The 21,811-nt window shown below is 43.5% G+C and overlaps 1 protein-coding gene across 1 annotated transcript in view; it reads left to right on the top strand.

Annotated features, from left to right (window-relative positions):
- The window catches only part of fat1a (FAT atypical cadherin 1a), a 109,363-nt gene that overhangs the window by 18,557 nt on the left and 68,995 nt on the right, over positions 1-21,811 (top strand). Inside the window, exons 3-4 of the mRNA XM_063009026.1 lie at positions 4,511-4,825; positions 19,560-19,621. Of these exons, the coding sequence (XP_062865096.1) occupies positions 4,511-4,825; positions 19,560-19,621 (377 nt within the window). The remainder of the gene's footprint in view (positions 1-4,510; positions 4,826-19,559; positions 19,622-21,811) is intronic.

Here is a 21,811-nt window from a genome sequence, read left to right as displayed (position 1 = left end):
GTTTGAGGGACTTGATTAGGGGCTCAACAGTGGCAACCTGGAAGTGGTGGAGCTAGACCCAGTGATTCAGTGACCTTCAAGCAAGACCCAGTGACCCTCAAGCAAGACCCAGTGACCTTCAAGTAGCTAGTCCAGTCCCTTGATGGCTAAGCAACTGCCCAGTTGTTGCTGCAGTCCTTTAAAATAGTCTTGGGACTTGAATCCGGACTCATCCATGGATGCAGTTGCTCAATCGTGTTGCTAAGTACTAAAGCAATCTTCGCTCTTCCTCTGATTTGCCGATTTTATGTCCTCGATACGTTTAGTCACGCTGTGTGTGTATAAAAAGTCATTTTCTCTCAAGCTGTGAGGACTAAATGGAGGCTCCTCTGAGTCGGAGAGACGGGGTCTCTTGAGTCTGTGTCTGACTGAGTGTATGTCTAGCTGGGCGCTCATGCATGGGTACAGGGGTTGGCACCGACCGACTCGTTTTCTCACTCTCATGCTCTCTCGGTCTCCTTCTGTTCATTCTTATCCTCTTCTCACTCTCTCGACATGCTCTCACACTTGATTTTTTTTCCCGACGCTCATTTCTCCTCGCCCCTTCCGCCCGCTCGTCGTCGTTCTCGTTTATTCCTTTGATACTTTACGCTCTTTCTTCTACCCACACACACACACACATCCACACTCCTCTAAAGTCCCACACTGGCATCTTCAGCTCTTTGCCATTCTCACAGAGGACTCAATAACACACGTCGTATTGTACCCGGCCAGCGAGCTCTCGGCTTCTCTCCGCTCGTATTAGCGCCCGGAGCGAAGCGTCTAACCTCTGTCCCTCATGTTTTCCTCTGTGCCTTTGCTCGTTTTCTTCCCCCCCGAAATGAAATTAAGTCGTGTAGCAAGAGAGTAGGTCATAGAGTTACCGAGCTCAGGAGCACAAAAGAAGCACAGAGGGGATTGTTCGGAAAACAATGAGCACGGTGTTGTTATTTCCAACTGTGGGACTTACAGGAACCCATCCATGTCATCCAGGTCAAAGGTGAAAATGTGGATCACGCTTTAAATGGAGGATTATTTAACCTAGAGTCCTGAATCTCAGACTTTCAACACTGAAACACAGTCTTAAAGTTCTAGTTCCAGAGTGCTCAGTAGAAGTCAATAGAAGTTAGTACTCCACTTCTAGAACAGAGGTTTCCAGTTCTATAGTAACACCAAGATCAGGTTTCACTTTCTAGAGTCAAGGGACCAACTGTGGGACTTACAGGAACCCATCCATGTCATTCAGGTCAGAAGTGCAAATGTGGATCACACTTTAAATGGAGGATTATTTAACCTAGAGTCCTAAATCTCAGACTTTTAGTGATAAAACAATGTCTGGCTTCAAGTTCTAGTTCTAGAGTGCTCAGTAGAAGTTAGTACTCCACTTCTAGAACAGAGGTTTCCAGTTCTGTAGTAACACCAAGAGTCAAGGGACACACTGTGGGACTTACAGGAACCCATCCATGTCATCCAGGTCAGAAGTGCAGATGTGGATCACACTTTAAATGAAGGATTATTTAACCTAGAGTTTTGTTACTTTCCAAACATTTTTGGAACTGTGGTTGTAAGAACTCCCACCAGTGAAACATAATGGTGGTAGCATGCTGTACTGAACTAGTTTGGAAATGAGATCGACATCTGTACTTTACAGACCTGCTGATGTGAATCTGTGCCACCGGTGTACACATTGACCCGGGAACACCTATATATGATCCTTCGCTCAATAGTGGCCACACCCTGCTTTACTGGAGTCTATTACCGATAGCTGGGTGGACGTTTATTCTGGGCAAATACAATAACAATCGAATAATTAACCTTTATGGCCGAGAACCTATGGTTCGTATTTAGAGCGGCTTTGAACGGACGAGAACAAAGGCGACTCAAAGTTCACCCCGCTCCCTTCAGTGTGTGTGTGTGTGTGTGTGCATGTGTGTGTTTGATTGCCGTTTACACACGGGCGCTCTCTCCGCCTCTTCTGGTTTCTGGATTGCTGTGAATAGGTGCCTTGTTGACACAGCTGAGAGCCAAATGTTCTCTGATTGCTCTGATGAATCTTTAACCCTTACGCCATGGTGTCGCCCAGATGACCCGCTCTACAGGTTTCATCAGAAGTTCTGAACCAGACAGAAGTCTTTTGTCAGTTAGTCAGTTACTTTTTCACAGATTTGTTAAGCTTGTGTGGTGTAATGGTAAGAACCAACAGCGCATAATAGCCCTTTTCGACCAAAATAACTCTGGTTCTTAAACGTGGAGTTAAGTGTTATAACTGATACGCCAATTAATATCCAGGGTATCTAGATTTACTCAAAACTGTGAATTTTAAATGTATTTATTTCCTATTGTGGACTGTAGTACTGTGTGAACCCAGGGCGGCACAGTGGCTCGGTGGGTAGCACTGTCACCTCACAGCTAGAAGGTCCTGGGTTTGATCCCCAGGTGGGGCGGTCCGGGTCCATTCTATGCAGAGTGTGCATGTTCTCCCCGTGTCTGCGTGGGTTTCCTCCGGGAGCTCCGGTTTCCTCCCACAGTCCAAAAACATGCAGTCAGGATAATTAGAGACCGAATTGTCCTATATAATAGCCGCTAGGATGCATAAACCAGTGCATTGCAGTGCCGGTCCCAAACCTGGATAAATAGGGAGGGTCGTGTCAGGAAGGGCATCCGGCTTAAAAACTGCGCCAAATCAATAATGCGGATCACGATCCGCCGGCGACACCTAGCGGGAGCATTTGAGGAAACAGGGTACGCTGTGAACTCAGTATTCTACATATCTATGTTACCTCTTTTGACCAAAATAACTCTGGGTCTTAAACTGGTTTCACTTTTTAGAACCTTGGTGCTACAGAGAACTGGCCCGCTTTTCTACCAGTTTTTACCGGGATCAAGGATCTTGAATCATTAAAAGAGGGCGTTCCATAACACACACACAACAGAGCTAAACAGTAGTAACAAGCACATGGACTACATACGAGCATTTGTGCTGCTGTTACAGAGGTTTGTGCAAGCGTGGATCAAATATTGGTCATATCAAGACGTAGAAAACTCCTCCGTACTACACACCTACGGGTGGCACCACGGTTCGCACTAATTTTACTCTCTACTATTTTCTGGTTCCAGCTGGGAACCTATTTATTGAACCTAGTTCGGAACCTGTTGGTTTTTGGTGGAATGCACAGAATGCTTCAAAACTAGATTGGTCGAATAGAGCTATGAGATCTGTGAGATCTGTGAGCTGGGCTCACAAATACAGAAGGCACATGACGTTACGTGAACCTAACCACTGGGGGTGTTGCATCAAGAATGGCGTCCAGCGTAGAAATGGTTCCAAATCAAATATGAGGACAAACGATTCTAACAGGAGCAGCCAGAAGAACTTGTTCATTCATATTTGCTAAATTTCAAGAGGCAATTTTGTCCCATTCCTGATTTTTTCAAGTAGTTCTGGAGGCACCACAGATGATCGTATTGCTGTGGGTCATTGTCTTGTTTTCTTATTTGCGCTAACTGGCAAAAGAAGTAGATTTTTATTTACAGCCACTCTGTACTACGCTCCATTAATTTTTCATCCATGTCCTGAATGAGTGAATAATATCTACTGTAGGCATGCCAGAACTCCTGGGCGACCATAATTTCCATAAGGTGCCAGTAAGGTGCTAGTTTCTTTATTTAATAAAAGAAATAATTTGGACGCTCAGTTAGCACAGAGGTAAATCACACCAGCATACTAGCACAGAGATCCAGGGTCGGAATCTTATCGGTGTTGTCGGACGGTCGGGCTTCTACACAGACATGATTGGCTTCATGACTGGGTGGGGGGTGTGACCGAACAGCCAAGCTATTAGGAGGGAGCCTGGATAAAATAATAGGGAAGGGCATCCGACGTAAAAACGTTCCAATTCAGGTTTGCGGACCAGAATGATCCAATGTGGCCACCCCTAAAATACTACATTTACACTTTCGGCATTCAACGCTTTTACCCAAAGTAACTTACAGTAAACAGTCTAAGCATTTGAGGGTTAAGGACCTTGCTCAAGGGCCCAACAGTGCAACCTGACAGTGGTGGGGTTTGAACAAGCGGCCTTCTGCTTACTAGTCCAGTACCCTAACCGTTAGGCTACAACTGCCTGACATACTATTAATATACTAACTATGAATACAGTATATGTTAATATTAATATATGTTAAAAGAAATAGAACATAATCTAGAGCAACAGGTAGTGTGGGTGCAGCACACCTTCATGATCCTGGGTATCTGCACCACACTACACCCCAATATTGCCTCTATTTGCTATCACTAAATAAGTAAATAACTTATTTAATTGAAGTAAATAAGTGTGTTGTGTCCAGTGTTTCTGGGTGGACTCTGGACTCACTGCAGCTCTGATCAGATTGAATAACCTGTTCCTTAAAGCAGAATGAAGTGCGAATGCTGGTTTGAAAAAGTAATGAATGAACACCAGGTTAATTTCTTTTATTTTCTCATCTGACGTAGGTGTGATCCGAACCCTGGAGCTGCTCGACCATGAAACGGTGCCACACTACTGGCTAACGGTGTACGCCAGCGACGGCGGCGTGGTGCCGCTCTCCTCCTTCGTGGAGGTCTACATCGAGGTGCAGGACGTCAACGACAACGCGCCGTACACCTCCGAACCCGTGTACTACCCCTCCGTCATGGAGAATTCGCCCAGAGACGTCTCGGTGATCCAGATCGACGCCTACGACCCGGACACCCGCTCCAGCAACAGGATGAGCTACAAGATCAGCAGCGGAAACCCGCAAGGATTCTTTAATATTGATGCCAAGACCGGTGAGTGAGATTTGATGTGATATTCCGTGCAGGTCATGATTTGCTGCATTCCAAAGCAAAGTCTAAGATTGTCCGTTAGACGGGAAAATAACCGTGTGTGGCTTTTATTGAACGCTGGAAGCTATTGGTTACTCTAATTACCTTTATTCATATTAGCAAGGTTAGCATTTTAGGCGCAGCACCCTTTAATTTAGCGGGACCGGTAATTATTAGCTGCACCAAGTGACTCATTTAGGTGTATTCGTAAATGTAAGGTTGTGGTGTGTCTTTACGAGTACGCGTGTGTGTGTGTTGTTTTGCACTCTGGCGGGCATCGGCTTTTAAGAACCATGGTGCTACAGAGACCCGGCCCGCATTTCCACCAGTTTTTACTGGGATCAAGGGTGTGTCAGGCACTTCATAAGTAAACAAGAGTACCAAGCATATGGAGCACATACATACGAGCATTTGTGCTGCTGTTACAGATGTTTGTTTTTATCAAATATTGGTCTCAAGAAGACGTAGAAGACTACTCTGTGCATACTACACACACTCCTCCGTACTACACACCCACGGGTGGTGCCACGGTTCACACTGAACACCATATGATTTTCTGGTTTCATGTGGGAACCTATTTATTGAACCTGGTTCAGAACCTGTTTACTTTTGGTAAAAATGTGCCAAACGCTTCAAAATTAGATTTGCAAATCGTAATGGAGCCCGTTCCACATTGCCGAATAGGGCTATGAGTTCCAGGGCTTCCAATCCCAGGCTAGGCTTACAAGAACAGAAGGAACACTGCGTTACGTGAACCTAACCAGTGGGCGTGTGTTGTTTTGCACTCTGGCGGGCATCGTTCCCGTCCGGAACACCCTGCTCTCCAATCCCTGCTTAGTTTTCCTTGATACATCAGTTTGCCAGAGCCGGTTTCTGTTCATCCACAGAGGACACACAGACAGATGCTGCGAACCAAATATTCCCCCCTCACACGTCTTTAATCAAGTCCTTTACATGTCTGAAAATATGCTGGATCAGAAATACGGATCTGTGGATCTACTCAGATCATTTGTTTTGGTGGTGATGGAAGTTCTGTATTGGCATTTTATTTTGTGTCATGGCCCTTAATTCTTTCTTCCAATCCTTGTGACCATATAAATAAGGCTAATTTGACTGAACTGATTATAAAATACATGGAACTGTGGTCTCTTAGACAAGGTCTTCTTATGCCGTGAGGAAATGTACTAGGACCATGGTAGATGGTTATAACGAGTCCTATTGGCCCGCCCTCGCTAAATCACAGCCAGTCATGTCTGTGTAGACACGACTCTGCAGTCCAGTAAAGTTTCTACTCAACAAACTCGTCAAACCGTGTCTGTACATCAGTCATGCTGGAACAGAAGAAAGAGAAATGCTTCCCCAAACTGTTGCCTTAGTTTTATATATGTGATAGTATACACCTGTTGGCCTGACACACCTTACCTTAATTAAATAGTTAGAAAGTGGTGTCCACATACTTATGGTCATAAAGTGTATATTGTTTTGTTTTTTTTAAGTAAAAAAATCTTATGAGTTTAATGAGTTAATGAGTCAGAACTTATTATTATTAACTCATTTTATTATCTTAGAATATTTTGCCCCCAGTGTTCTGCTAATGGTCAGATGTCTTGAATTGACATGTTTTCCGTGGAGGAGTTACTGGGGGTCCGGTTCAGTCCATGATTCTCATACAGTCTGGACCCGGCATGTTTTTTCAGCCCAAATAAGGGTTTCTATTTCCTTTTGGTTCCTCTCCAGAGGACAGGAAGCAAGAAATGAAGGAAAGAATAAAAAACACATTAAACATTAACTCTGTTCAGGAGACGAGTGAGCATCTGGGTTAATAAAACATCAGCGTAAATGTCATGAGAAAGAGAGCAGAGATCTGACAGGCGCGTCTCTTACTGCTGCGTGGTGCCATGAAACTGAAATCCAGTTCGCCTGACGCGGGACCCACTGCAACCCTGACCAGGATAAAGTGGTGGTAAAAATGCCAATGAAATGATAATAAATACACAAAATGTATGAAAAATCGTCCTGGTGGTGCAGTGTGAAATTCCACTAGCACACCAGCGCTGGGATTGTGAGATCCCCGAGTTTGAATCTCAGCTCTACTATTGGTCGGCTGGGCACCCCCTAGTGGGCACAATTGGGAGTGCCTGCAGCAGACAAAATTGGCCACTATTATGCTGGGTGGAAAAAGGGGCGGAGTCTTTGACGCTGTGTAAGGGACCCTGGTTAGTAGCCTAAGGCGCCTGAACAGAAGTAGGAATGCAGAGATCAGTGTGTGACTCTCCATAAGTGAGACTGGCTTCACACATGAATCACAAATGAAGCCTAGTGGTTAAGGTACTGGACTAGTAATCAAAAGGTCACAGGTTCAAGCCCCACCAATGCCAGGTTGTCACTGTTGGACCCTTGAGCAAGGCCCTTAACCCTCACTTGCTTAGAAGTCACTTTGGATGAAAATGTATCGTGAATGGAGTGTTCAGCAGCGATGATACCACGATGGAAAAATGTAGTCTAGAACCCTGCCGGCAGGTGTGATGATCTTGAGTAGTTGCTTTGTGTACTAGCTGCTTACGTAGGGGAGATTTCAACCACCCAAACACTCCTGTATACAGACATAACACAGAATGTGGAGCACCACTGGTGCCAGCCTGATGATAGTATGGGAAATTGACCTTGCACACACACACACACACACAAACACACACCACACACATGCAGTGGATCTACTTCCAGGTTTGTGCAATTTAATCATGATGGATTCATCTCCCTCAATTAAGCAGCGGGTCTGCTACTGATTATTGATACGCTGGTCAATACCAGACCTCTGCGTGACCCTAAGGTGACCATATTGATCTTCACCTGCAGTGCAGGAGAGACCGATGGGATTAGACGCTACACACTAAAACAGTAAAAATAGACTCCAGAAAGAAGAGTCTAGTCCAGTGGTTTTCATCCTCGACTGGTAGACAGGATACTACTTGTAGAACCCCAGACCACACATCTTTTATCAGGACAAACAGGTACATGGGGTCTGTCCGAAAACCTAGTGATCTCTCAACATAGACGCACGCGTTTTACATCATCCTGCCCACTCTCTGGAGAAGAAGGCATGTCTAAATTCTTAGATACCTTAAAATGCTACTGAGGTGCCTCAATTCTGAGCGATAAACTGCCTCTTCCTTGCAGTGAAGGCAAATTGAGGCTGAGGCAGCACTCGATGCTCCCTTGTCTTTCGTCACAATATCTGTCAGAATAAGGCATTTTAGTAGGCAGCATTTTGAGGCATCTAGGAATTTAGACATGGCTTCTTCTCAGGAGCATGTAGGATGACGTAAAATGCTGTCTGTAGAAACAGACCTATAGTGAAGTTGAGACTGCCGTGCCAACAATGCTGCTCCTGCCAGATGTGACGGGTCTTTTTACCGCTGCGCCACCTGAGCGGCGTGCTAGTTATAACTTTTAGTTCATTTTAATTCTGTGTCTGTGTGATATTGTGTAAATCCTATTTATTCAAATTATCCTCCAGGCCACCCAAGGATGATGGGGTCCCTGCTGAGTCTGGTTCCTCTCAAGGTTTCTTCCTGTAATTTGAAGGGAGTTTCTCCTTGCCACTGTTGCCCTCGGCTTGCTCAACAGGGGGTTTTTGGTCTGTTGGTCCTGGATTCTGTAAAGTTGCTTTGAGACAATCTCTATTGTAAAAAGCGCTATACAAATAAATTTGACTTTACTTGACTATAGACTACACCATCTTCATTTTGATTGACAAGTACATAGGCCAGCCTATTTCACTAGAACCAAGAGGTAAACGCCAACTCAACTTCGGGAGCCTTTTTTGGACTGATGTACAGTGGCATTTGTTGGCCACAGTATGCCCAGGGTATTTATTCCACAAACTACTGGGTTGCCTTGTTGGAAATTAATAAAACGTTTAATGAGAGATAGTGCCCACATATCCATTCTTTTAAGGAGGTTTTGGCATCCCTTGCATAACCCCCTGTTACCATGTTCACTTTTTAACAATGAGTAAAAACTCTGCAAATATCTTCAGTACAGAACTGGTTCTTTTCTGGTCCTGAAACCCAAGGATATGTTTTTCTTCCTTCACTGAAACGGTTAACGTTGTGGCCGAGGCTGGGTAATTACACCCTCTTATACGGAGGCAGGCTGGCGCTGGTACAGATGATCCCGTTGGGAACTCGGAGCTGGCACGCAGAAACAGAAATAAACTCTCTGGCTGGTTTTCGGTGATTTGGAACGAGGTCGTACGTGGGCTTTTATGGCAGCTTTGTTTACTTGTTTGTTTCTTTATTCAGTTCAGGTGGTTTTTGAAGCTGGAGGCGAAGGTTCCAGCTGTGTGAGCAGAATATCGCACCTTTAGACAACGATCTCACTCCAAATACGGAGTTCATTTTCCTTCAAAAGTAATTGTTAGTGAACGTAATGCCAGTAACAGTTCGTTTTGTCAAACCCCTAGCATCGTGGACTTACTGGCTTGGGTAACACATCTCAAAACTGCAGAACGTTTCCTGTCAGAGTCTCAGGATGAATCCATGTGATTTGGAAGCCTAAGCAGTAATTTTAAAACGTATGATGAGAGTCTTAGTTACATAAATAGGGGTATGTGTGATTGCTGTGTGAGGATGGGAATTACTGCTGCCTTTTTTTGTTCTTTGTTTTTGCTGGATCCATCCACATATCATTGACCTATCCATCCACCCATCCATTCATCCATCCACCAATCAAACCCCTTGACCAATGGTCCATACATCCACCCATCCACTCATCCAATCACCAGTCAAACCCCTCACCTACTGGTCCATCCATCAATCTATCAACTCATCCATCTACCAACCGACCACTTACCAAAGACTCATCCATTAGCCCACACATCCATCCAGCCATTTATCCATCCACCAGTCAAATCCCTCGCCGACTTGTTCATACATACATACATACATACATATAGCCATTCATCCATCCACCAATGAAACCCCTTAGCCACCAGTCCATTCATCCATCCACCAATCAAACTCGTCGCCCACTAGTCCACTCATCCATCCAGCTATTTATCCATCCACCAATCAAACCCTTCACCCACTGGTCCATTTATACATCCATGCATCCACTCATCCATTTACCAATACATCCATCCAACTATATATCCATCCACCAATCGAACCCCTCATCCAGTGGTCCATCCATCCACTCATCCATCCACCAATCAAATTCCTCACTGGGCCATCCATCCATCCAGCCTTTCATCCATCCACCAATCAAACCCCTCACCCACTAGTCCATATATCCACCATTCATACATCCATCTACCAGCCAACCACTTACCAAAGACTCACCCACTAGTCCAAAAGTCCACTAATCAAACCCATCCCCCACTCCATCCATTTATCCAAGCTTCCATTTATCCACCCACCCAGTCAGTCACTCAACCATCCATCCATCTGTTTATCCATTCACATGATTATTCACCAGCCCGTCACTACTTGGTGGATCCGTGCCTGCAGGGTTATTATAGGAACCAAAATTCATATATTTCAGCCAACAGGATGATAGTCTGAACAAAATCACTTTCATTTGATCATTTGGAACTTCCAGTGCAGACGTTCAGTCCAACAATCAAGACTTGAAAAAAATAAATCCGTCTTGTTCCGCCTCTGTACTTTGTCAAGATGCGAGGAAATGACTAAGACCTGAGCTTTGTCCACACCTGTCTGTGTGTGAGTGTGTGTGTGTGTGTGTGAGTGTGTGCGCCTGCAGCACTGTGTGAAATAGACATTACCATACCTGGCTTCATGCCACTGTCTTGGACATTAAATCCTTTCAGATGTGTGTGTGTGTGTGTGTGTGTGTGTGTGTTTGCACACAATCACTAACTTCCATCCTTAGAAAAGTCAGAAGTTTACAGACACCTGTATGAGTTCATGTATGACAGCGGTTCTCATGATCATTTTTCTCTTAGGTCCCCCACTGTGTTCAAAAACGTTTTCTGGTCCCCCCTTGACTCGGGTTATGATATTATTCTTACGCTTTCAGCAAGGATGACAAAAGGTGTTGTGATCTGCATCAAAAACTGATTCAGAATCATTTGTAGTCGCGCTTTGTTGATCTTTGTGGTGTGCAAATCAAATATGTGTCCATTCTTCAACACCCAACGTAGGCTACAGGTAGTTTAAAACAGATCTACACCGATCAGCCATAACATTAAAACCACCTTCATCTGTCCATCTGTTTCTCTGCATGCTTTGTTAGCCCCCTTTCATGCTGTTCTTCAATGGTCAGGACCCCCACAGAGCCACTACAGAGCAGGTATTATTTAGGTGGTGGATCATTCTCAGCACTGCAGTGACACTGACATGGTGGTGGTGTGTTAGTGTGTGTTGTGCTGGTATGAGTGGATCAGACACAGCAGTGCTGCTGGAGTTTTTAAACACCTCACTGTCACTGCTGGCCAACAGCGCCCTGTGGGCAGTGTACTGTGACCACTGATGAAGGTCTAGAAGATGACCGACTCAAACAGCAGCAATAGATGAGCGATCGTCTCTGACTTTACATCTACAAGGTGGACCAACTAGGTAGGAGTGTCTAATAGAGTGGACAGTGAGAGGACACTGTATTTAAAAACTCCAGCAGCGTGTCTGATCCACTCATACCAGCACAACACACACTAACACACCACCACCATGTCAGTGTCACTGCAGTGCTGAGAATGATCCACCACCTAAATAATACCTGCTCTGTGGTGGTCCTGTGGGGGTCCTGACCATTGAAGAACAGGGTGAAAGCAGGCTAAAACAGTTTGTAGAGAAACAGATGGACTACAGTCAGTAATTGTAGAACTACAAAGTGCTTCTATATGGTAAGTGGAGCTGATAAAATAGATAGTGAGTGTAGAAACAAGGTGGTGGTTTTAATGTTATGGCTGATCAGTGTATGTTATCTCTTAAGTTCAACTCCAAATGAATCCCGAACACTCCCTGAAAGTGAAACGCTGAGCTTAAAAAGCTAGAAAGGAAGTGAAGGAAACACATACAAGCCCAACAACTTCCAGTGTTTCACTTCCTGCCCTTGGGGCAGCTGCTACCACACACAAAAGGGTATTAAAGAGAACATAATAGTGAGAGCGGAGAGGAAATCTGACCTGGTGAACACACATACACACACACACACTTATACATGAGTAATCTGCTGTAGAGATTGTACTAAGTCATAATCCGGGGATTTGGCTTATATTAAATATTTAAACATTTAGGATATTCCATGATGAAGATGTGGAGAATTATAAAAGCTACAGCCACGCTGACTAGGTCAGGCCACTCCTCTGAACTCAAACTATGGGTCGTAGATAGGGTTTTAATAACTCACTCACTCTCTTAATCGCTTATCCAATCAGGGTCGCACTTGGGGGTAGAGCTGGAGCCTATCCCAGCTTTTCAATGGGTGCAAGGCACACAGTAACACCCTGGACGGGGCACCAGTCCATCGCAGGGCAGACACACACACATACACACACACACGTTCACCTATAGGGCAATTCAGTGTCTCCAATTAACCTGACTGCATGTTTTTGGACTGTGGGAGGAAACCGGAACTCCCGGAGGAAACCCACACAGACACGGGGAGAACATGCAAACTCCGCACAGAAAGGACACGGACCGCCCCACCTGGGGATCGAACCCAGGACCTTCTTGCTTTGGTCTTTTCTGTGTGACTTTACATACAGATTTTACATCTACAAGGTGGACCAACTAGGTAGGAGTGTCTAATAGAGTGGACAGTGAGTGGACACGGTATTTAAAAACTCCAGCAGCACTGCTGTGTCTGATCCACTCATACCAGCACAACACACACTAACACACCACCACCATGTCATTGTCAAGAACAAGCAAACTCCACACAGAAAGGACACGGACCGCCCCACCTGGGGATCGAACCCAGAACCTTCTTGCTGTGAGGCGACCCAGCCGTGCATTAGGTAGGGCCTTAATTATTAGTAGAATAGCTAAACTGACACCTTTACTTCTTCTTCAGGGCGGCACAGTGGCTCAGTGGGTAGCACTGTCACCTGACAGCAAGAAGGTTCTGGGTTCGATTCCCAGGTGGGGCGGTCCGGGTCCTTTCTGTGTGGAGTTTGCATGTTCTCCTCGTGTCTGTGTGGGTTTCCTCCGGGGTTTAATACTTTTAAACTGTGAGGACGTGTTCAGTGAGGAGTTCCATCTGTGTGTGTGTGTGTGTGTGTGTATGTACGTATCACTCGGTGTAAATAACGTTCACCTCAGATGAGCACTTGTGGAATGAACAAATAGGACAGCGCTCCTGTTTTTCTTTCTGCTAATTGGCCGTCCTGTTTCTGTTGCTCGTTGTTTAGCGCTTTCGTTCAGTCTTTCTGTACTGTAATTTCCCCCGAGACGGCTCGCCGGTGGGTCAGCGCTACAATTAGAAGCCAGCGCACAGAGCGCCATAGAGGTTAAACACATTTTTTAGCTCAGACGCGCGTACCCGCGGGGTGAGCGTCTCCGTGCTAAAGGACGAGCAGACACAACATTACCGGTTACATAAAATACACGTCACGTCACATTACATGAGGAAGCGTGTGGGATGAGGCCGTCTGGAATCACGCTTGGAACGGTCACATTTTTAAGAGCTAGCGTGTCTCAGACTCAAAGCAAAACAAAACGTCGTAAAATTGGCGGACAACATTCAGTTAAAGATACATAACAAGGACTGTTAGTGTTCACCTGCTAGCTGCTAGTGTGCAATTCAGTGTGAACTGATTTAACATTTAAAAACAAGCAAACTGTCCCAAATTGCATGTTGGTCCTGATCAGGGTCATGGTGGGTCTAGCTTCCCTGAATTCACTGGGCTCAATGCAGTCCCGCACCTCAGCCAATTTGGTATATAAAGGTTTCATCTCATTTTTATCTCATGTTTTACCAAAGCTTTTTCCTTCCCATAATTCGAATTATTAGCCCCGCCCCCCTCAGACACAGCCAATCAAGTATATAGTCTGTATATAGGTGCACAACTGGAAAAACTGTGGGCTAGTGTAATTTACCACTGCGACATCCGAGCGCCTGGTATATAAACATTTAATCTAATTTTCATGTTTTACCACCGCTTTATCCTGGTCAGGGTTGCAGTGGGTCTGGTTTCCTAGGAACCACTGGGAGCAGTGCGTTAACACACCTCAGACGTGACACTGATCTATTGTGGGGCCTCAGTCATTCCCAAAAACATGAATTATGTGAATTATACTGTAATAATTAAAGGGGGGGGGGGGGGGTAGCTTTATATATTAGCTAACTAGGGTCAGACCCCCATTCTCCCCATAATTCGAATTATTAGCCCCACCCCCCTCAGACACAGCCAATCATGTATATATTCTGTATATAGACACACAACTGGAAAAGAGCATCACTGGATCCCAGCGGGCTAGTGGACACCTGAGTGCCTGGTATATAAACAAACAATTCATCTCATTTCCATATTTTACCACCACTTTATCCTGGTCAGGGTTGCAGTGGGTCTGGTTTCCTTAGAATCACTAGGAGCAGTGCATTAACACTCCATGGACATGACACCAATCCATTGCAAGGCCTCAGCCATTCCCAAAAGAGTGTGAATTATACAGTGACAATGGGGGGGGGGGGGGGTAGCTTTATATATGTTAGCTAACTAGGGTCAGACCCCCCATTCTCCACATAATTTTAATCATTAGTGCCATCCCCTAGAGCCAATCAAGTATATAGTCTGTATATAGGTGCACAACTGGAAAAACTGTGGGCTAGTGTAATTTACCACTGCGACATCCGAGCGCCTGGTATATAAACATTTAATCTAATTTTCATGTTTTACCACCGCTTTATCCTGGTCAAGGTTGCAGTGGGTCTGGTTTCCTAGGAACCACTGGGAGCAGTGCGTTAACACACCTCAGACGTGACACTGATCTATTGTGGGGCCTCAGTCATTCCCAAAAACATGAATTATGTGAATTATACTGTAATAATTAAAGGGGGGGGGGGGGGGGTAGCTTTATATATGTTAGCTAACTAGGGTCAGACCCCCCATTCTCCACATAATTTTAATCATTAGTGCCATCCCCTCAGACACAGCCAATCATGTATATGTTCTGTATATAGACACACAACTGGAAAAGAGCATCACTGGATCCCAGCGGGCTAGTGGACACCTAAACGCCTTGTATATAAACAATTCATCTCATTTCCATATTTTACCAGCGCTTTATCCTGGTCAGGGTCGCAGTGGGTCTGGTTTTCTCAGAATCACTTGTAGCAGTGCATTAACACTCCATGGACATGACACCAGTCCATCGCAAGGCCTCAGCCATTCCCAAAAGAGTGTGAATTATACAATGACAATGTGTGTGTGTGGGGGGGGGGGGGATTCTGTATATATTAACTATATATATTAGCTCACTAATGACCCCCACCTTTAGGTCCAAGTATTAATTAGGAGAGTCAGAACCCCCCATTCACCCACCCCTTCTTCAGACTTATTCTGTACATAGATGCACGACTGGAAAATAGCACCACTGTGGATTTGAACCCTGTATCCCAGCAGTAATGGGTTAGAGTAATTTACCGCCGCGCCACCTGAGCGCCTGGTTTATAAACAAAAGCAACACAAGTATGCGTGGAATAGTTGTGTTTTGTCTGCTTGTAAATTAACTTCAACAGGAAGTTCATAAACAGAGATGCAGTGTCCCGGCGAGCTAGCTGGAGGCTGGAAACGTGAAGTTGTTTAGATCAGAGATGCTAATTCCTGTTAGAAATTCTCTTTAGAAACGCTGAGTATAAACAGAAGACACACGCGATGTTAGCTAACAAACTGCTGCTGAGATGCTAACAAGGCACGATGTTTATCTCAGAGCAGAACTCCCAGGTCTTTTGTGTTTCTCGGGTGGCGTCGTCGTTTTCTGCTCCTCACGTCTGCGTGGTTTTTGTTTTTCTTCGTCCCGCGACGAGGAGGCTGTAATTATCCTCGGCTATTTTTTTAGGAGGAAGAAATGGATTGTGGCTAAGAGTGGCGTCTCTGGAGGCCTCGGTTAGCGTGTGTCCTGCCAAACGCTAAAGAACACCTCAGCTTTGAGGGAAAACACACACACACACAAACACAGAATCTGGCTCTGCTATAATTATCTTGCTCGACTGACATGAGGATGCTCAGCTGAAAAAAGATTTCACACCCCCATCATCTGTCTAAATTTCGTTATTCCTTGCGGTGTGTTTAAGTATGCAAGCAGCTGTTCAAGGTGTTGACGTGTGTGTGTGTGTGTGTGTGTGTGTGTGTGTGTGATCCTTGGGAATAACTGCTCAATCATGCTGAACACCTTTAAAGTTAAGGGTGCTGTATATCTCATATTGTGGTTTTGAACGTGATGCCCATCAAGCTCATGGTCAGGTGTCCACATACTTTTGGTCATTTAGTTTCTTTGTTCGCTTATTTATTAGAATTTTAACATCATGTTTTACACTTTTGGTTACATTCATGACAGAACAGGTAGTTACTCATTACACAAGATTCATCACTTCTCTAGGTTATATCCAACACAGTCATGGACAATTTAGTGTCTCCAATTCACCTCACTTGCAAGTCTTTGGACTGTGGGAGGAAACCGGAGCACCCGGAGGAAACCCACGCAGGCACAGGGAGAACATGCAAACTCCACACAGAAAGGACCCAGAGCGCCTCACCTGGGGATCGAACCCAAGGGGACAGTGCTACCCACTTAGCCACCATGCCGCGCTTGGTCCTTTAGTTCATTAAACACACAGAGCTGACCAGTGTTACAACATACAGTCTAACTCAGATGCATTAACACAAGTAGGGCAATAACAATAGAGGTAAATGCTAATGCTAATAAATGAAGGTAAAAATAAAAGTCGTGTTTTAATTCTCGTGTTTATTTATGACACAACAGTTCAATTCTGATCTGCTAGGAATCACCTCATTACGATCAGATCCATGTTTGGTTAAGAGGAGACGTAAGTTATTTATAATGTGAAGGACTGGACTGCGGCTAAGCTATTTTTGCAGTGAGAAGCTTGAAGTGTGCGCAGATGTGTGTGTGTGTGTGTAAGTGTGTCATAAATAACACAGTTAATGACCATTTAAAAAAATATTTGTTTAAATAATCCTACTTGTGATCGTGGTGAAAAAGAGTGTGTGTGTTTGTGTACATGTGTGAGTGTGTATGTGTGGGTGTATGAGTGTGTTTGTGTAAGTGTGTATGTGTTTATTTGTGTGTATTGTGTGTGTGTGTACGTATATGTGTGTGTGTGTGTGTGTACGTATATGTGTGTGTGTGTGTGTGTGTGTTAGGACCAGGTTCTCTGGTATAAGGAATGTATTTTGATGTGTTTTGGTGTTGATCAGACAGTGAGTGTGTATGTGTGTGTGTGTGTGTGTGTGTGTTAGGACCAGGTTCTCTGGTATAAGGAATGTATTTTGATGTGTTTTGGTGTTGATCAGACAGTGAGTGTGTATGTGTGTGTGTGTGTGTGTGTGTGTTAGGACCAGGTTCTCTGGTATGAGGAATGTATTTTGATGTGTTTTGGTGTTGATCAGACAGTGAGTGTATATGTATGTACAGTATGTGTGTGTGTGTGTGTGTTAGGACCAGGTTCTCTGGTATGAGGAATGTATTTTGATGTGTTTTGGTGTTGATCAGACAGTGAGTGTGTACGTATATGTGTGTGTGTGTGTGTGTGTGTTAGGACCAGGTTCTCTGGTATAAGGAATGTATTTTGATGTGTTTTGGTGTTGATCAGACAGTGAGTGTGTGCATGTGTGTGTGCGTGTGTGTTTATGTGCATGTGCGTGTCTGTGTGTGCGTGTGTGTTAGGACCAGGTTCCCTGGTATGAGGAATATATTTTGGTGATGATCAGACAGTGTATATGTATGTGTGTGTATGGCTGTGTCAGTGTGTGTATGTGTGTGTGCATTCATGTGTGTGTATGTGTGCATGTATGTGTCTGTATATGTGTGTGTGTCTTTGTGTGTAAGTGTACTTGTGTGTACATGTGTGTGAGTGTGTGTTTTAGGAGCAGTGTGTGTGTGTATGTGTGTGTGAGTGTGTATATATGTGTGTGTTTGTGTGTGTGTCTGTATATGTGTGTGTATGTTTGTGTGTGTGTAAGTGTATGTGATTGTGTGTGTGTTAGGAGCAGGTTCTCTTATATGAGGAATGTATTTTGGTGATAATCAGACAGTGTGTGTGTGTGTGTAAGAAAGTATTTTGGTGTATTTTGGTGATGATCAGACAGTGTGTGTGTGTGTAAGGATGTATTTTGGTGATGATCAGACTGTGGTGGGTGTGTGTGTGTGTGTGTGCGCTGTGGTGCTCAGCATTCCTCTATCCTACAATTACTCAGAACTCCACGCCAGGCAAGATGAGACGAACTGGAAAACCTTCTGTACTCGCTTATTTAGCTACACGGTGCCACAAATCAATGCTGGCAAAATAAACCCATGACTTAGACTTGTTTTAGTAAAACACACTTCCTTCCTTCCTTCCTTCCTTCCCTCTTTTTTACTTTCTTACATGTATACTTACTTTTCTGTGTTGGCATTTTCTGTTTTTGTCTTTCCTGTTGTCTTTCTTTGCTTCTTATCATCGTTTATCTTTCTTTATTAATTTTTTGATCTTGTTTCTCTTCATTGTGGTCCTTTTCCATCTTTTGTTTATTTTTTTTCCATTTTATTTAAGCATTTTCTCCCTTTTTGTCTCCCAGTTTAACGTACTCAATTTGTCTTGTGCTGCTGGGGGATCCCCGATTGCAGTCGAGGTGCATATATTGCACATAGTCCGGTCATCCCTCCCTAGCAGAACCGTGTCTGCTGCAGGCACTGTCAATTATGCTCGCCAGATGGCGCCCAGCCGACCGGTGGCAATGCCGAGTTTCGAACTGAGGAGTTCAGAATGTCGGCGCTGGTGTGCTAACAGAATATCCCGCTGCACCACCTGGGTGCCCATCTTTTGTTTATTTGAATGTGTGTGTGATATTTTAAATGTGGATGTGGGTATGACCCTGGGTATGTCCTGTCTGGAATCAGTGCCAAGTGACGGTTTCATGGTACCAATAACGTAACCTCACAGTATTTCAGATGTGTGTGTGTGTGTGTGTGTGTGTGTGTGTGTGTGTGTGTTCACTGACCCGTCGGTGGTTACACAAGGGTCCAAAAGTCTTCCTACATTAAACTATCTCACTAGTAATAAAATGTGAATAAATGATGTCGCTAAATAAAAACAAACATAGGAAACATAGCTAGCACATAGCTAACCAGCTAATGTAGTAGCTACAGATCAACCACTATGTACCTGTTAAAACCATATTAAACACATGGTATGGTAGCGTACCGCTCTTTGGTGCTGGTGTTATTCTGGTCCAGTTGGTTGTCCAGCTGGTCCCCCAGCTTGACCATCACAGAACAGTCTGACCAGCTGTGGCTCATTAGCAGCTAAATCCAGCTTGTTGTCCCAGGCATTTTTAGCAGGGTAGCTAATTAGCTTCCATCATGCCACGTACATTCTCACACAGAGAATTAAAAGTAATTAATGAAATATCTGAGCTAGCTAAAGAGCGTACATGCTGTACATGCTAATTCAGCGAGCGTTTCCTCTGTCTGGCTGATTTGAACTGTTCTGGTAACTTCGGTTGTATTTTTTACAGGTCTGGTCACCACCACATCTCGTAAACTGGACCGAGAGCAGCAGGACGAGCACATCCTCGAGGTCAGTCCGTCTTTTATACTTCAACAATTACAGCAATTACTGCTTTTATTCATCCAATCACAATCCAGAGAGGTATTAAACCTAACAGAGTGATTTTAGGTTCAGTCAGGACGTTCAGAGTACTGATAACATCTGTTCACAAGTTCATTCTTGTTTTGTTTAGCCTTTTTTATTTTAAAGTATGTTTTTCTTTTTCATCGTTTTTTTCTAGTGCTAGTGTGTGTGTGTGTGTGTGAGTGTGTGTGTGTGTGTGTGTGTGTGTGTGTGTGTGAGTGTGTGTGTGTGTGTGTGTGTGTGTGTGTGTGTGTGTGTATGGTTCTTTGTTCTCTGTCAGTGTTGTGTTGAGGGATTTGGCCAGAACAGGAAATATCAATCAGCCACCAACCACAACTACTGTCTGAACACGTGCTGATTTAATACAGTTACCTTCATCTTTCTTTCTTTCTTTCTTTCTTTCTTTCTTTCTTTCTTTCTTTCTTTCTTTCTTTCTTTCTTTCTTTCTTTCTTTCTTTCTTTCTTTCTTTCTTTCTTTCCTTAATTCTTCTTTTTTCTTTTTATTTATTTGTTCTTTTTTCTTTCTATTTATTTGTATTATTTTTCTTAATTACACATTCCTTAATTCATTACTTTTTTGTTTTCGTCTTTACTTCTTTTTATTTTTATTTTTTGCTTTCATTCTTTTTTCTTACCTAATTTATTATTTGTTCTTTTTTCTGTTTTTTTTTTTTACCTTTTTGTTATTATTTTTTATTATTTATTATTTTTATTATTTATTATTGTTTCTTTTCTTTTATTTTTTCTTTCTATTCATTTTCTTTTTTTTTCTTTTTCTTTTTTTCTTTCATTCTTTTTCCCACACTCATTCCATTATTCATTTATTTTATTTCATTTTTCTATTTTTTTCTTTTACCTTTTTCTTTCTTTCGTTTTCTTTCTTTTTTCCTTTCTATTTAAACGTTCGTTTTTCTTAATTTTTATTTTTTCTCTCTATTTATTTGTTTTCTTTTTTCATTCTTTCTTTTCCTACTTATTCTATTATTCGTTCTTTTTTCTGTTTGTCTTTTTTGATTTTTCTTCCTTCTTATTCTTTTTCTTTTCTTACTTACTCATTCCGTTTTTTTCTTTCTTTCAACTTTTAGTTCTCTCTTTCTCTGTCTTTCTTTCTTTTTGTTTTTTTCTCTCTCTCTCGTCTCTGGTGGTCGAGCATCATTATATTGCTGTGAGTGTTCAGTGTTTGGTTGGAGTTTGGCATCCGGAAGTGCTTTATTGATGTTTGTTCCCCGAGGGGGTGGAAGGTAGGGGGTGGACTCCTAAAAGGTTATTTAGGACCGGCTGTGTGTGTGTGCATATTACTGAGGGGTGTTGGGGGGGGGGGCATGCTTCTGCTCTTTTGTTGACCACGAGGAACAAATATGTCTGTTAACCTCACGTTCACAGTCGATCAATCACATGAAATCTGAGATTTGCTTCTTTATTTTTCTACTTGAGCACGTACACTAATGTAGCTTAAAACTACACAGCATTTATACCAAAACAGTGCTTCATGCAAGTGAATAAAGAAGTGATTTTTTTTATTCTAGTTAAATTTTATGAGAAGTTTTGCATGTGAAAAAATCCCTGATGCATCATCCAGCGAAATAAAGATAGAAATAAATGGATCTTTATTTGGAACGTCATAAATAACCCAGTTAATTACTATTCTCAGAAATAATTAGTTTAATTAATCCTGCTTGTGGTTCGTGGCTAAAAAACAAAAGCTCTGGAAAACAAAAGCCATCCCAGTGTTAATCGCACCAAATGGCGTGTGACTGGTTTAATGGAAAAGCTGCTTATAGACAGAAATAACGACGACCAACTGCACATTTTTAATGGTACCAGCTTGAGTACCACTTGCAAACTCCACACAGAAAGGAACCAGGATGCTTCACCTGGAAATCAAACTCAGGACCTTCTTGCTGTGAGCCGCCCCGGTCACAAAAGCATTTCGGCTGAAAAGAGGCAGTCGGTACTGATCACGTGTCGGAGGGGGCGTGTGTCAGTTGCGAAGCTCCTCAGTCAGCAGTGGAGGGTTGTATTGTTAGAGGTTAAGTGTAACACAACTAGGGGAATTGGATACGACTAGATTAGGGGAAAATTTTTTAGAAAAAGAGGGGGAAAAAAGTCCATTAAGGTTAACACATTTACATCACA

Source organism: Trichomycterus rosablanca, chromosome 14 (genome assembly GCF_030014385.1).
Source record: "Trichomycterus rosablanca isolate fTriRos1 chromosome 14, fTriRos1.hap1, whole genome shotgun sequence".
Classification (NCBI taxonomy): Eukaryota; Metazoa; Chordata; class Actinopteri; order Siluriformes; family Trichomycteridae; genus Trichomycterus; species Trichomycterus rosablanca.
The sequence above is the reverse complement of the archived record's forward strand: the minus strand, read 5'-3'. Positions and strand labels throughout refer to the sequence as shown.